The sequence below is a fragment of the Gadus chalcogrammus genome, chromosome 1 (genome assembly GCF_026213295.1).
Source record: "Gadus chalcogrammus isolate NIFS_2021 chromosome 1, NIFS_Gcha_1.0, whole genome shotgun sequence".
NCBI lineage: Eukaryota > Metazoa > Chordata > Actinopteri > Gadiformes > Gadidae > Gadus > Gadus chalcogrammus.
In genome coordinates, this window is record NC_079412.1 from 17,049,876 (window position 1) to 17,066,151 (window position 16,276).

Below are 16,276 nucleotides of genomic sequence, written 5' to 3' on the forward strand. Positions count from 1 at the left end.
GTTTTTGATAGTGTTGTTCCACCTATAAATAACCAAATGTTCCTGCTCGTGCATTTGACTTTGAATGTAGGCCAATTGTGTATTTTGTGTCCCTATTACAATTTAAAATGTCCTTTTTTTCTTCCTGAAGCACAGTGGGATAAATGCTAATATCTTGGCAGTGGTGTCATTATGGGCAGAAGTCCTTTATGAACACAGGCATACCTCACCATCAAGTGTTTGTGGAAACATGCATAATATTACTTTCCCCCCACGTCATGAGAAGAACATTTTTGGTTTGTCATTCGCATGCATTTAACATTTTATTATGATTCATGTGTTTATCCCAAACATGCAGGTTAAGCAAATAAACGCTGTTCTCGTATGAGCTTGTCTAGTTAGCCGCGAAGCTAAGTCGACGCTGCGCAGCCCAGGTCCACCGCGCTAACACCCGGTCCCTTCTCCTCCCGCAGGGGTCCATCATTAGCAGCCCCCACACGTGCCACCGGGCCCCCACGCTGCACGACGGCGCGGCCCCCCGGGGGGACCAGGCCTCCCACCACCACCACCACCACCACCACCAACACCAACATCAACCACAGCACCACCCCACCCAGCAGCCCTCCCAGCCCTCCCAGCCCAACATGGCGCCCGCCTCCATCCTGGGCTCGCTGTTTGGCAGCAAGCGGGGGAAGCCGCCCTGCGCGCCGCAGGGCCACGCCCCCCTGCCCTCCACCGGCCAGCCCACCCTCATCTCCCACAAGCTGCACCCGGCCAACCTGCACCACACGGCCCAGCAGCCCCCGCCCGGGCCGGGCCACCACGCCCAGTACTGCCCCACCCTCCAGCAGCAGCAGCAGCAGCAGCAGCAGCAGCAGCAGCTGCAGAACCCCCCGCCCTACCACCACCACCACCACTACCACCCCCCGCCCCACGCCCAGCTCCCCCCTGCGGAGGCCGCCGCCTACCCCAACCCCCACGCGCACCCCCACGCGCACCCCCAGCACGGCCATCACGGCGGCCAGAATTCCCACCACGCCTCGCACGGCCCGCCGGACAGACACGGGGCCCACCACCACGGCCAGCCGCCGGGCTCCATGCCCGGAGGACCCAAAGCCAAACACAGCGGCATCAGCACAGTGGTGTGACCAGGAGGCGGGAGAGGGAACCACGAGGGGCGGCGTGACCGCTGAGACCGGGTGGACGGAGGAGACAATGCTAACACCAAAGGGAACTGACAGCACTCATTTACGGCCTGTCCACTGTGCTTCACCTGCTGCTGTGATGGCGACGGATCACGGGCAGCCCCCTATATATAAATATATACATCTCCACACTTCTCAGCAGGATGCAGCTTGGAATCGGGCTCTTGGTGTTCTGTCAGTAGGGGGCCTGGATACGGGCCTCCCCGGGCTCTCTCGGGTTTCAGGGGGGTGTTTCTTGCAGGAAGAGGCCACCCACCCATTCACCTCCTGCAAAAAATAACAACAACAGCAAACAGTAAGCTGGCGGTGATGGCTGAGGCGAAGCTCCTCCACACTGCTCCATGTATCCAATAAGCCTGTGTCTTCCCTTCACCCACTGAGGAGGAAAGGCCGAGGGACCTCAGTCTGTCACCGCGATGGAGTCCTATATTGTACACACTGTTATTTCCGAAACTTTTTTTAAAAACAACGCTCTTATCTCCCCATCATCATCATCATCATCATCTTCATCATCATCCTCTCCATTATTATCATCGTCATCATCATTATCGAAAGCTATTCGCCACCGCCTTCCCTGCCCAACCGCGCGTAGCCGACCAACCTTACTATAACCATTTCACAACCTAGCCCGGGTCAGCAGACCGGGGCTCACATCTGCGTAGACGGACTCGGCCGTAGTAGTTCTAGTGCTGTATTTACTGTAGATGACAGCTATACGTATTGTCTCTTAGCTCATAAATAAATGTGCCAATTACTTATGCATAATCTATTTAGTCAATAACTTCATGTACAGTATATTGTGCTCTAAGTAATTTGTAAGATTATACTTACAATTATCAATTAAAAATACATTTTATCAGTGATACACTGACTCTGTAACAACAAGATGTAAACATCAGAAGAGATGGAACTCCCAAATCAGCCCGGCTAACTATCTAATTTGGACTTGTTTTCTTTCCTTTTCTTTGGTTGTTTTTCCTCACATTCAATACAAAGCGCTTCGGGATTGGCAGCTGTAGCACACTGGCCTCCAAACACCAGGCTGGTCTGTAGGAAACCATCTCTCGGGCTGCTCAGAGTAGCCCTGACTACGCACTGCCTTTTGTAGATATGGATGATGCCATAGGGTCCCTTGAGTCTCAGCTAACCACTCTCCACTGTGTTTTTCAGATAAAGAGGTGATTTAAAAGGCCTTGCCGGTGTCTTCTGTATACCGAGACACGAGCCACTTTACCTACAGACCCATATATATATATATAAATATACATATATATATATATATATATAGCTATATCTCTGTATGGATCAAACATGTTCCTGAGACGATTGCCTTTAACATATGCGGCAACAAAGAAGCAGCTCTCTTCGCTCTTCAAATCAAAAGAGTAAATCACCTTTTTCAATCTCGTTTTGCCTTCTGTTCTTTGTTTACAGACCGGTGATGGAATACTCTGTTTTGTTTCATATTTTTTGAACACATGTGCAATATCTTATTTTGTACATTCAGAACACGCACGGCATACCCTCCTGTTTGTGCGTTTCTTCATGTTGTGTCATAATTTATTTATTTAGTTTGGACCCCCCCCCCCCCCCCCCCCCTCCCCCCAGTAAAAAAAAATAAAAGTGTCTGTGCGACTGTCCTCATAGTTGTGGAGAGAGACAGCCTTGGAGTTCAGTGGAATGTCTAAATAACGTAGGTGACTTTTGCATGTAATGTTTATTGTTGTTCAGCTATCCTCTGCACATCGTATTACGAATCAGTGTTACCATAGCGAGTTTAAGTGCAATCATGCTCAGAAAAATGCAGACTTGGATTGAACGTGGAAGTGTGTCCCATTGGTCCAGGATGAGATTCAGGTGAAAAGAATATATATATATCTTTTGCTTTCGGTTTTTTTTTTTTTGGTTCATTTTAGAATATATAAATACTTGCAGAGTTCACAGTGGAAAGAAGAATGTGTGTATATATTTTATTAAAGGAACATCCTTCTCTTTGGGGCTGAACAGAAATATTTTGCTGGATAAGCACACGTGAAAGAACACTTTCATTTTTTTCAGGAAATGCAGTTGTAACTGACTGCAGCAATGCAAATGAACAAAGGAACATGGTCTATGTAAATAAATAATAACTTTCTAAATTCTACAAATAAAAAAGTGTCTATTCAAAGTGTGTACATTAGTGACAGCTGTTTGTTCCAATATTCAGGTTGTAAATGTATTTTAACTTTCACAAAGAAACTCATTACCATAAGTCAAGCTTAAAAAGGCGGTCGCACATTTTACTTTTTGTTACTCATGTGATCCTCATGTTATTATAATAGAGATGGAGACCGCTAGGAGAGAGTTAGCATATCTTGTATGGGACAGTAATGGTCAGTTGAATGTGTGTCTATTAATTTTATATTATTACTAAAAACTGAAATCTAGTATAATTGGATCATGTTTTTTTATGTTTCTGTTAGAGGTTTTTTTATGTTTAGAAAGTCCATAGTCACTTCGTGTTAAGACGATACCCCAACAATGCACTGCATGGATCTGATGCATAAAGTGTCCTATTCACTGTGAGCTGACAGGAAATATAGAATTCAGCCTGTAAACTTTGACCTCTTCCCTTTTCTTTTTGGTTTATATTAATTTGATCGACTTCCTGTCCGTGTCCTGTTTTCACTCGCCCATGTTGGCTGATATTTACTGGAGTTCAGCACTTCAGCCTGCATTTCATCTACACAGCCATTGTATTGAAAAATGAAAGAAAATAATAACCATGCACTTAAGTTGGACTGCTGAAGGTGTCCATCTTGTAAATATGACACTTTGTGCAAAAAGGATGAATTTATTGGAAGGTGGAGGTTTGCTAACATGTTAAGTTGTCAAGGGACCAAGTGGGTGCAAAATAAAAACCGAAACACAATGTACATAATGTGTAAAGGATCATCCGTGTGCTCCGATATCGGCAGTGATGACACCTCAGTGTAGTGTTGAGAATCACAAACATATCCTTTGTCTCCGCCTCCCAACAAGGGTGTTCCTAGAACGTACGCTTTAGATCGATCCCAAATACAGACTGTTACTAGGGCAATCTCCACCTATTTTGGTTTTCCCCAAACGTACATAGGATCCTCAGAACACACGCGTGCACACACGCGCATACACACATACGAGCTCCTGTTCACACACGCGCTACAAGCTATTCTGTCAGGAGACTTTATTTTTAAAGGGAAAGATGAAAGTGGCCTCATTTCTGTGTGAATTATGTTTGTACAGTGAATAGTGAGTCGGTATGACCCCAGTTATTGTAAAACTTCAACTGTGACAATGTTAAGAACGCAAAATAAACAAATATATGACTTATGGTATGTATGTGTTTTTTGTTTTTTTTAAGTGGTTCTTCAGCAGTTCCATTTGTGGTCTGGCGCTAGAATGAAAAGACTAAAATTATGTTTATTAAGGGGTATTCCTTTAGCAGTGCTGTTCATATACCCCACCCCCACTAGAGGGCGTTATAGATAGGGATATCAAGAACATAGATTATTGGCCTATACTTTGTATTTACGTGGTATACCCAATGGTGTTATAGATAGGGATATCAAGAACATAGATTATTGGCCTATACTTTGTATTTAGGTGGTATACCCAATGGATAATGGAAGCACAGTGGGATATGGAATATGATATTCATCTTGTTACATTTGTTGTCAACATACTTTTCTCAGAAACCTTTCATTGGCTTTTGAATCCATTGTATCTTTGGTTAGAGTGGGACTATACTCCAAAAGGGACCCTCCTCCAAGACATACCTCCCTGGACTTCACTATTCTCTTCCATTGGTCAGTTTATATCTTATGTTCTTATGATCCTGATAATTTTTTTACTGAAATTGAAAAAAGCGAGAGACAGATTGCTGTCAAGCTTAGCACCACCTCAACCCGACGTTGGGCCTGAAAACACACATTACGAAGTTGCGTTCCTAACGCAGCCTTTTATCTGATAAGCCCCTATCTCCCCACTGCAGAAGGGTCTCCCTTACGACTTGGACCTAACACAACAACGTCAGCACTGGTTACTACTGGCCTCGTCAATAACCCTTTTGAAGTTTAAGGAACTCAGCCGTCGCTTTGTCGACAGTTATCAAAGTAATCCAAGAAGAACCCCTTAAGAGAACGATGGATTTACACACACCCAATCCGCCTCGACTGGGACGGACAATACCCTCAGGATGAATGGATATACAATCGCAAACTTTCAAATTTGTGTGAGCCTAAAGGTGCGTATAGGCCTGTACTTCAATGCAGTATTCTGAGCATTATATAATAGGCCTATACATTCTAGTTTCTAGCTTGCATTGCATTTCTTATGATGTAAGCTTTAGACACATTTTAATTTTAACGTATATTGATGATGCATTTATTTTTATAATTTAATATATATTTTGATGCATTAGCTATAGCTAAATCTTTTTATAGTGATACTAACCCTCACCCTTTATAGGATGGATACAATATATATATATATATATATATATATATATATATATATATATATATATATATATATATATATACACACACACATATGCATATATAATACATTTAAAATGTATTTAGTTATATATATATTGGACTATCATTACATGGGCCTATTATAACCCTTGATAGGGTACACTATCAGTATCAAGTAACTTGAGACCACTTGTTGAGCACCAGAATAATAAATTAACCTAACTTATTTAATAAGATCAATAATATTCAGAATAGGCCTAGTATGTCTTTATCTTAGCTTGTACATTGTGAAATGTGCTTCTGTGTTTCACAAAGTGGCGTGAACGTCTTCTTCTCGTCTGCAGGATGCATTCAGGGCTAGGAGTGTTCCTGGTCCTGGCCACGTCTATTGCACAGGGCCCTGTCCCCGGGCCTTGTCTCTGTTCCGCCCTCTGGCCTGCTGGGCTCCTCTTGGTCAACTGTAGCGCCATGGACCTCGTACAAGTACCTCAGCTACCGTCAGACACTATAGAGCTCCACCTGCAGGATAACCAGCTCACTGCAGTGTCTCCGGGCGCATTTGACAGACTTGCGAGCCTGAGGAAGGTTTCGCTCTCTGGGAATCGCTTCCACTGTGACTGTAGGATCCAGTACCTGAGAAACTGGCTTCGACGAAACCCAGCCGTTGTAACCGGCGGCAGTCCCACGTGTGCCAGCCCGAGTTCCGTGGCGCTGAAGGAGATCGTTTATCTCGGGGACGAGCTGTTCAGCTGCTGTGCCGTTGAGCAAGGCTGTGGTGACGTATTGTCTAACAGCCTGCTCGGGGCAATACTATGTTGCCTAATTTTTCTGCTATTGTGGTGCCTGAGACTGGCCAAGAACTCCACATTCACCCTGGACATAGTAAATAAACATTCAGGATTTGGGGCTGACTCTTTGAGATCCCAAAAACCCAAACACAGAAGAAGGGTTCAGTGCGTCATCTCACATGGCAATGATAACTTTACCGCCCCCCTCTGGACAGATGATCATGAAACCAGATACATAAATATGGATTTATTACCACAAATAATGGATGTCCTGCACAAGAAACACAATAATAAGATAAAAGCTACATGATGTAAGAATGTATTATCATATTTTTTCTGGCAGTACAAACAATGTGTTACATGTCAATATGATATGTCAACAATTGTAAGGTCATGTATTTGTTTGGATGGATTCTTTGACAATTTTCCTTGTAAAATGTGTTCATCCTAAAAGCCAGTACTTTTTCTGATTTTTTATTTTTACTTACATAACATGCATAATTATCAATCACTAAAAAATATGCATGGCTAATGGTCCACTGAACATACTGTAAGTCTTTAGAACATATCCCTAGACTATTAAATCCCAGCCAATTACATTTCTGTACAAGTACTATTACATAAAACAGAAATTGTGCTTTAGCTACGCCCACAAAGATTTACATAGTTTATTGGCTTACATATAGCATGTTAATGTTTATGAAGACTGACGCCTGTGCACCGGTTAAGGTATTGAGGATCAGACGGGGATACACATAGTCGGTACAATTGAAGGACAACATTGCCATCTGCAATGGCAAACAGATGAGCTTACAGTACACGCTGACAATCATGCATAGTTAACATGGGTTCAAATGCTGAATAAAAATACAACAATGAAAGTCATCTTGACAATAAAAGGTCAAACAAAAATATATGTTTTGAATAAATATAGTGTAACATCATTTGTAACGATCTATAACGTATGACCTAAAAAAAATACTGTATGGTTGAATAAGGCAGTTATCTAAAACTAGCTCTTAATCACGCATTGGCTAACACTGTTGGATCATCTGGGGACTACCTACAGATTGTGTACGAGAAAAGCACTGAAGCACACGAACAAACTAACTGTTGAGTGAAAAGCAAATCTTCTGAAGTTGTTTAAGAAAGCTTAGAAATGACATTATTTTCTAACAAATGACTCGGTAAACAATGCCCACAGTTGTCAGATTCTACACATTTTGTACATGAAGTGGCGATTCCCCCCCCGCCCGGCCCCCTCTGCCTCTCACTCCACTCAATTCAAGTCACATCTTCCAACAAAACCAAAAGTCCTACTAAGGCACAAAGTTCTCCTTGTGGAAGATGAGATCGATGGCCTCATTCACGTCCAGCACCACATGATCGGGCTCCACCAGCTCGGGGTCGAAGCGGAAGTCCCGGTGCCCGTGGAACACGTTCTCTCTGATGTGCTGATTGGCTGAGGAGGAGGAGGCTGCCTCAGTGCTGGGGTTGTACACCCCAGTGCAGACGAGCAGTGACTTACAGGAAGTAGCGGACGGTAACGCCAGCTCGCCAGCCCAGGGGTGGTCCAGCTCCCCCTCCTGGGGACTGGCAGTTGCTGTTGTTGTTGTTGTTGCTGCCATCTTGGCAACAGCTTTGTGGCTCCTCCCCTTGACCCTCTCCTCCAGGTAGCGGTTGTAAAGGTTGGCTCCGTAGATGTCCGTCATCAGGTTGTCCCTGTGTGTTGATGAAAGGATTGAAAAGGTTTATGTTGAAACCCAAAAGCTAATATACACAAAAGGGTCATAGTAGCTGCAAGTGTGTTGAATGTTTAATTTTAAACGATTTCTATCACAAAAGGGCCCTGGTTAATACCCAACATTTGGACTATTTTTCTTTCTCACCAACAATTCATGAATTTACTTTGTACATTCTCTTGTGCATGCGCCAAATTAAGCAATATTCCCGTCAATACAGGATTTGGAATTTGGTTAATTTAAGTGGCTCATAATGCACACCTCTGAACTATAATCCATGCCTACTAAGGTTAAACAAAAATAAATAATCTTGTACCTACCCTATAGCATAGAGGGACGTGACGGGATGCTTCCACTGCCTTTCGATGGCCTGGCCTCGGATGAGGTACTCTGCAAAATGGTAGGTCAGTTCACTGGGTTTCCCCATCAGAGCCTCATACTTCAAATCCCTTCCCGTTATCTTTTTGTAGATATTCTCGAGGCATACAAGGAAGGTCCCATGTCCAAACCTTTGATCAACGAGAAAGCAACAAGGAGACAGAGTCAGAGGCAATGCTTTGTTCACCAAACTTGTTAGTTTGGTTGTGTATCACGTTTGGAAATCTTGTGTTCAATACAGATTGGCAGAATAAAACACAGTTTTGAGATGAGGTGTGGTTACCGTGGAGACTGCGCCTCAGCCATCCACAGTAGATCCATATTGCAGGCCAGCAAAGGTAGGTGGGCTCGAGTCGGACTGTGGTGGGCACCGCTGAGGTTTCCATGGGTCAGGAGGACATCCACTATCAGCTGGAGATGGGTCTCCCATCGAATTGGCTCCCCAAATAGAATCACAGCTGTAAAGGGTCTCATGTCACTGACACTTAAAATGGTGACATTTTAAACTTGAACTTTGGGGAATTTAACATGTCTGTGGTAACTTACCTTCAACATTTGGCAGGTGGCCAACAGTTGCGGACTGAAAGGTAAAAATAAATATAAGCCATGGGTGTTTTTACCACAAACACAGTAAAGTAAAGCTTGGCAGACCATAGCTACCAGTGTTAGGTTTGAAAGCTCACAGGCAGTTTAGGTCTCCTGTTGTGATCCACCATGTCGAGCAACGGAAATGACTCCCTCAGCATGTCAATACTAACAACGTTTTCAAAACCTAAACTGTAAACAGAGAGAGAATAACCAATTATAAAGCATAGCAAGACAGTACTTCCACTGTGTGTGTGTGTGTGTGTGTGTGTGTGTGTGTGTGTGTGTGTGTGTGTGTGTGTGTGTGTGTGTGTGTGTGTGTGTGTGTGTGTGTGTGTGTGTGTGTGTGTGTGTGTGTGTGTGTGTGTAATAACAACAAAAAGGTATTGAAATTGAACTGTACTTTTTAGCAATGTCCAGAACCGGACCTTGACCGGACACCAGCACACACTTGTCGTGGTACTTCTTGAACATCCTGAGTGGACTGTGGGACATGATGATTTGATCCATGGTAATCTGGGGGTGGGCAAAGGTTTGCAAAGATTAGCTTACACGATTTGTTACGTGTGTAAAGTATATGGCATGTCTGACTTGTATGACTGCATTAACGAAATATTACCCATTCTGTACGTTACTTACAGGGACACCCAGGACGTGGGACATCTGGTCAGCCTTTTTTTGTCTGAGGCAATTCCCTGCATTGGTGACAAAAACAACTGGTACAACAAATTGACCCTGAGAGTTGACCAGCTTCTGGAATGCCTTTTTTGCTGCAGGGATTGGCATCCTGCCTCGAACCAGCACGCCATCGATGTCAAAGAGAAGCCCAAAGCGAGGCTGTGGCTGTCAATGAGAGGGACAACAAAAACGTGAAATGTCCTCATAACAAGAAATTAAACCCATTTGGGGTGTAGAACATAAGTTCAGATGACAAATCAGAATCATGAGATATAATTCCCATCATCAAAAGACTTGGTGCTGAATAAGGCATAGGGCATACCTTTACCAAGTATTTATATATCTCCTGGTGAGCTTTTGTATGATGTATGAATGAGCTCTAAAAACAATACATGTGTGTCAGTGTTTTTTTTTGGGGGGGGGGGGGGGGGGGTTCTTGGGACTGTTTGGCAAAGGGAAGAGCCCTCATAGTGACACAGTTTGGCAAACAAAGAGGAGAGTACTCATATTTCTTGGCTTGAGAACCAGAAATGCAGCCCAACTGCAGTGCCCCATGCGGGAATTTTAAGACGCATCGTAACCAGGCGCCCATTTCAATGCATACGAATCTGGTTTCCGCGGGTCATTTTGCTTTTGGTAATTATCGTATTGCGGCAATGCATAATAGATATTCTTGCTCTATTGGAACTAGGGTAAATATTTATGGGGAACAATTGTTTTTTCTTTGGATAAGCAAAACAATTGAACGCCTCTGTCGTGTATCTGCAGCTTCTTCACAAAGGATGTTAAATGGCACCCGTAAAAGGTTCAGGTTTAACCTCGACATTTATCGAAAATACCCCAAAAATGTCCCGGAATACCACGACTTAGTAACAATTTTAAATTGATAGTTTGTCAGAGCCAACATTAAGCAACAGCTCGTGACAGCCTAAGCATACCTTTCTATTAGACACAGTTCCGCAAAACCCGCATTGAGAACAGACAACTCCAGCTTTTCGTCTGGCTTGAGGGTTACTCAGGGTGTAGAGACCCCGGCAAAGGGGCAGGAGTCCCTTCATCTCCTTTGTTTTCGCCGGGTTTAAAGCTTATAAAAGGGTAGAACCGCGTATGAAGGGAGCCGGGCTGCGCTTGCCGTCTCCTGGCTTTACTTGTTTTCCTCTGATTCCATCGCACATCATTGGAGAGAGGATCCTGGTTTGAAGAGTTATCCTGGTATGCCACATCGGCATTTCCGTTATCTTACTTCCTATGAGCTTTTCTACGTAAACAGAGACCTGGGAGAATATAGAATATATATTAAGAACCTGACTAGAAATAGAACAACGGTCACATTGATAATGAATTTGGCGTTCGACTGAACAAGAATTAAAAAAACATATCCATTGGCATGTACGTGAGATTTCCCTCTAACGGAAGTCCCTCCCTCTGCCGCTAAGCCGTGCAAGTGAATGTCCCGCCCTCTCCAATAACGCTCGTTTCATGCATTTTGTTCAAGGCGTTCCGTCCTGAACGGAGAACGTCTGATAGATTTTGACTGGGCCAGCACGAGTGACGACACGCGAGGAATAGGTGGTCCTCAAGTCGTCCCCAGCCAGTGGAGAAGGCGCTTGCACGGCATCTGCAACCATTGCTACTGGGCTGCCATTTTATACACGGAATAAATCTAAACAATTGGGAATGCATACCATTTTACAGCTTTGTTTAGAATTACACATGCATAGAGCTGTATTAAATAAGCATGCATGGAACTATTACCGTCCAAGTCTAGAAATACTAAGTTGGGCAACTGCCTGCAGCTGTGACTGGCATGTAGCCTGCTGCAGTCATGCAAGTGCTTTATATAACTTACACCGGCTAAATTTACGCTGCAAGTGCAACCAGAAGGAATTTGTCTTGGAAAGTTGAGCCGCTGGGTTAACCTTAGGAGCTCACTTGGAAGTTAAAGACCAAAATTCACAGAAAGGCTGAGACATTTCCAAGTACTGGTAGAAATTACTTTTTCTTTAATATTAGTCCCAGTAACGGTAATTACTTGGCCCCACTGCTCAATGTTTGTTTTGCAGGTCAGTCATGTTCTAGTGGGTACATCTACTGCAAACGGTGATTTAAAGTATAACGATTGAGCACCTACAAATCATTTCAAAAATACAAGATATTGAAACATGATTCTCCCCGTGCTCCTCCAGCTTTATTGATAGTTTAAAATTACATTTCTATTTATTTTTTTAGGACTTAAGTTGCATTCTCCTTCCGACTTAAAAACAGAGTACAAGCAAATGGTATTTTTACAGTAGTCTAAGTGATATTGTACAAAAATAACATTTGATTTCTGAGAAAACATTTTCCATTCCCAAATGACTCCTAATTCACACTTGACAACTGTTAATGATGCTAATTCCAGCCAAGGTAAAAAAAAGAAAAGGAAAACTAAAAATTCAAAACATTTTTAAAGAAAAACATACCTTGGGCTAACACTTGACATTTAAATTTTAACAGATTTATATATAAAAGATATTTGTTACTGCAAAACTTTTATATCTTAGCAATATAGCATGTTTGAATATGTTCCGCCCACGTTGCTGCTTGTAGGGCTCAGATGCATCATGTTGTGAACGGTTTTCCTACTCGGTTTTCTTACTCTTGGCAAACTCATTATCTTAGCCCACTTTAACAAACCAAAATGACCATACCAGGGAGCCCATGGTATCCATTTACTCCCCATACGGTCCCTCATCCTACCGAGACTCACTGCTCTCAAGGCCAGAGGTCCTATACATGCCGTATGTTTAGTCCCATTCAGATTCCATCTCTGATCGCCAGTGGCTTGGAAAGGGGGGGTTTCTTTAACAAAGCATTATACGCAACACCACTATCAAACTAAAACACTTTTTTTGTATTGAATGCAGAAAGATATTTTTCACCCCTTTCATTGTATTATGTCGAGAGGCTCACTGGCCTGGGACTAGCCTCTTGTCAACCAAACCTTTGGCCAGTGAAGAGGATTCAGAGAAAATAATACAACCAACCATCAATCTGAAAAAAACGGAGGGGCAACCAAGGGCACTGATTATGCGGTGGCTTCGCTGGGGCATTCTTTCGCAAGGTGGCCCGTCTTTCCACAGGTGTAGCAGCTCGCTTCACTGGACTTACTGCACTGAATAGCAACGTGACCAATTTCACCACACCTGGGGAAGACGCAAAAGCACATTGGTAGTTAGAGACACGCGTAATATTCAACACGTATATCAAGAGCCTTTACATCATATACACCTATTTACTGAGGGAGAAAAAACACAAGTATGCAACAATTGTATCATCTATGTATATACACACACAAATAAAAGAAAGTGGCCTCACCTGTAACATTTCACTTTATCGCAAAGCTTCTGGATGTGGCCAAAGCCTCCACAGCAGTAGCACTTCTGCTCATTGGCATGGTCGCACTCGCGAGCCATGTGGCCCGTCTTGCCACAGCTGTAGCAGTGATGCTCCCTCTCCTTCTTGGGCTCTGTGCAGTCCCGAGAGATGTGGCCACTCCTGTGGCAGTTGTAGCATGCTGTTCCGCAACGCAAATAATATGCGTTTCATTAACAAACTAATTTCAACCTTTCCAACCAATCAGTAATTGGTTTGCTTGAAAGAAGATATTTGGGACTACAGAATAAGTTATGAATTGCACAAGAAAAATATAGAAAATTACAACCAAAACATTTATTCTACAAGCATAATACACACCATCCTCAGATTGCCCACAATCCTTTGCAATATGACCTTGGTCCCCGCACCTGAAGCAGAAGTGGTCTGTGGAGAAAGCGTCAAGGGTTATAAAAGTGTGTCTCCTTACATTTCAAGCAATGTGCCAGAGGGAATACTCTCAGTAATGTTCATAGTGACTATTTTTACCCTTGCCGCGTCCCCGGCCTCTGCCGCGTCCCCTGCCGCCGCCGTTACCCCCAACACCACCAACTCCACCGCCACCGACTCCTCCTCCTCCACCACCACCAACACCACCACCGCCGCCGCCGCCGCCGCCTCCACTCCCAAGTGGGCAGTTCTTGATCCAATGTCCAGTACGGTGACAACCGAAACACTCGTTGATGGACTTGTCCATTATCTGAGTCAAAACAAGACGTGTTACAATACAGAACTCACTGGAGAAACATATGTGTTAGCAATAACCCCCCCCCAATGCAAATTATCTGAGATCAGGTGAATATATGTTCTGAATAGCATAGGCAAAAATGATACATTGAATGTCATGAACATGTATCTGCATTCATTTCCCCAGGGATATTTATGAGGTTGACTACAGAGGTTACCCCAAAACCTTGAATTGATAAGCAACATTTGTTGCTCAACCGGTTAAATGCTAGTCATACATCTACTATACTACCAACTCAGGGATTTTAGGCCTGTATGCAGTGGGTACAAACTACCTATAGGCTAGCCTATTTCTCCACACCACTGGGATAGCTCGCTACTCGGCTGACTTACATGATTTCATCAATGGAATCATGTTGTGATCACCAAAGGTCAAACTTCTCCAAAGTGTGTGCTGACGGTGATAAAAACATCGGTCATGAAGAATGCGAGTTAATAAGTAACGTTAACCACATTACTCACCGTGCCCGAGTAATACTATAGAATGCAACCCAAGTCGGGACGGTAATAAAACGAGATTCAATCTATTTTCACAGTTGAATACAATGCAACATTGCATGGCCAAAAGCATTTGGCCATGTTGGGCAAATCGAGCCATAATTTACTCCCATCGTTAAGACGCCCGTCTATGCAACACGACTACCTCGTGTGAATCCTTTAACATTGCTGTATGAAATGTACTTTTTTTAACAGTCATCCAGGCTTAAGAGGTTATACTAGAACGTAGCAGTAGAATATTACACTAAAACGAAAGGTAAAACGAAGTAACGTCATTCGAAATCAATGCCATTAAACGCATGCCGTGTCTCCTGCAGCTAGTCATGTAGCATCCATGCGTTAGGCTATCAGTCTTGGAGAGGTAGCGTTAGATAATAGCGCAGATTAATACAAGACTCGTTCCAGACAAGAGTCTTGGATTGAACGGAACATTTACATTGCAATGAACTAACCGACAAAAGTAAATGTCGCATTACACAAAACGAAGCGATGTGTAGCAGCTATCCCTGCGTTGGGGCCTTGTCACGTTGACGCAACTGCGTACTCGACGAGACACCGCGTGTTAGCCTCGCCACCTTTTCAATACAACAGACACACGACCACGTCGACGATAGCGGCTCGTTACGACTCATTTGGGGGTCGTTGGCTAGCCATCGAGGAATTACACCGATTGCATGGGCCATAAACTCTCATTAAAACCACTGGACAATGAATAATCGAGAACCTTTCCCGCGCAGAGATCTAATGGCTCAAAGTCGTTCAGAAGCGCTAGCAGGCCGAGAACCCGATGTCCCGTAAATGCCTTCTTACAATGTGTGCGTTTCAATGAAAAATAACCAACAGGCATCGGTTTGCACTTAGTGAAACATGTAACATACCCAAATCGCATTGTTTTGAGAAGATTAGGCTAAGAATATTAGTGTATTTCTTACCTTTTCAGCTATGACTACTAAGATTCTGTTTACGCCTCCTCCTCTGAGCTACAGGCGGTGTGAACACGAGTTTCTGGAGCGTCATTCATACTATAGAGTCAAAGAAAGCGCAGTCGTTGGCCACGGTCTGCGCGTCCAGCAAATCAGGCTGCAGAGTTTCTGGACACCGCCTCCACCAATAACCAATCACTGTGGAGGATTTCTCCAGGTTTCGATGCTAATGTCGGACCTCGTTCAGCCAGGCCTGCTTTATTTATTTAAACAGAATTAATAAATACAAAATACAATTGAAATATAGAAAAATAACCTAGATAAATGTATAGAGTTATAATAGTAATGTCCCTTCCTGCCTCTAGTTTTTAGCGGACGTTAATATTATAATTCCATAGTCATATATAGTTTCCCATTTGTGTATTGCCTAGCCCAATATCATATAGTTGTCATGGTAGTTTGATGCCTCTGATGTATTGTAACCAAAACAACAAAATAAATAACACCAAACTAATCCTGAAATCAATTACCATTAAACTAAATTGAAACACACACACACACACACACACACACACACACACACACACACGCACACGCACACGCACACGCACACGCACACACACATGCACACACAGCGACGAGTGTCTCTGTGTGTGAGACACAAAAGTCCATTGGAAATCAGGCCTATATGCATTTCAGCTAACTTGCATGAGAGCTTGGTTGGATCAATAACTGGGAAAGATGCGATCGTCTGAGTCTTAAGGTGGTATGGTTTGTTAATTAAATAAATAGTTATCCAACCTTATTTAAACAGGTCAAGTATTTCTGCAAGAAATTAAA

General features: G+C 43.4%; 4 protein-coding genes across 8 annotated transcripts in view; 2 read left to right on the forward strand and 2 right to left on the reverse strand.

Moving 5' to 3' along the window:
* Nucleotides 1-2,775, forward strand: part of LOC130384775 (IQ motif and SEC7 domain-containing protein 1-like) — an 82,198-nt gene extending 79,423 nt beyond the window's left edge. For 4 of the 5 annotated variants that reach the window (XM_056593107.1, XM_056593117.1, XM_056593134.1 and 1 more), the window contains one exon: nt 453-2,775. In XM_056593107.1, the coding sequence (XP_056449082.1) occupies nt 453-1,127 (675 nt within the window). In that variant the 3' untranslated portion in view covers nt 1,128-2,775. The remainder of the gene's footprint in view (nt 1-452) is intronic. The other variant, XM_056593142.1, reaches the window with a different exon arrangement.
* On the forward strand, nt 2,772-8,034 carry gp9 (glycoprotein IX (platelet)). Its single transcript, XM_056593156.1, has 2 exons — nt 2,772-5,448; nt 6,028-8,034. The coding sequence occupies exon 2, from the start codon at nt 6,029-6,031 to the stop codon at nt 6,779-6,781; it is 753 nt and encodes a 250-aa protein (XP_056449131.1). The 5' UTR covers nt 2,772-5,448; nt 6,028; the 3' UTR covers nt 6,782-8,034.
* LOC130384797 (haloacid dehalogenase-like hydrolase domain-containing 5) lies at nt 6,681-11,912 on the reverse strand. Its single transcript, XM_056593148.1, has 8 exons — nt 10,793-11,912; nt 9,816-10,019; nt 9,580-9,692; nt 9,275-9,368; nt 9,138-9,171; nt 8,875-9,049; nt 8,534-8,722; nt 6,681-8,193 (listed from the first exon to the last, which is right to left on the reverse strand). Exons 1-8 carry the CDS (start codon nt 10,910-10,912, stop codon nt 7,791-7,793), a joined length of 1,332 nt encoding a protein of 443 aa, XP_056449123.1. The 5' UTR covers nt 10,913-11,912; the 3' UTR covers nt 6,681-7,790.
* A 103-nt stretch (nt 11,913-12,015) lies between these two features.
* cnbpa (CCHC-type zinc finger, nucleic acid binding protein a) lies at nt 12,016-15,569 on the reverse strand. The gene is made up of 5 exons (XM_056593165.1): nt 15,446-15,569; nt 13,758-13,968; nt 13,590-13,655; nt 13,212-13,410; nt 12,016-13,039 (listed from the first exon to the last, which is right to left on the reverse strand). The coding sequence occupies exons 2-5, from the start codon at nt 13,963-13,965 to the stop codon at nt 12,922-12,924; spliced, it is 591 nt and encodes a 196-aa protein (XP_056449140.1). The 5' UTR covers nt 13,966-13,968; nt 15,446-15,569; the 3' UTR covers nt 12,016-12,921.
* Nucleotides 15,570-16,276: the final 707 nt, after the last annotated feature.

Bases quoted from the DNA above. Each gene is read 5' to 3' on its own strand.
- gp9 (XM_056593156.1), top strand. From the start codon at position 6,029: ATGCATTCAGGGCTAGGAGTGTTCCTGGTCCTGGCCACGTCTATTGCA.
- LOC130384797 (XM_056593148.1), bottom strand. From the start codon at position 10,912: ATGAAGGGACTCCTGCCCCTTTGCCGGGGTCTCTACACCCTGAGTAAC. The intron at 9,693-9,815 runs GTAAGTAACGTA...GCCCACCCCCAG, and splicing joins CCCACGTCCTGGGTGTCCCT to ATTACCATGGATCAAATCAT. The intron at 8,723-8,874 runs GTAACCACACCT...CGTTGATCAAAG, and splicing joins GCTGAGGCGCAGTCTCCACG to GTTTGGACATGGGACCTTCC.
- cnbpa (XM_056593165.1), bottom strand. From the start codon at position 13,965: ATGGACAAGTCCATCAACGAGTGTTTCGGTTGTCACCGTACTGGACAT. The intron at 13,656-13,757 runs GTAAAAATAGTC...CTTTCTCCACAG, and splicing joins AGGCCGGGGACGCGGCAAGG to ACCACTTCTGCTTCAGGTGC. The intron at 13,411-13,589 runs GTGTGTATTATG...GTTGCGGAACAG, and splicing joins TTGTGGGCAATCTGAGGATG to CATGCTACAACTGCCACAGG.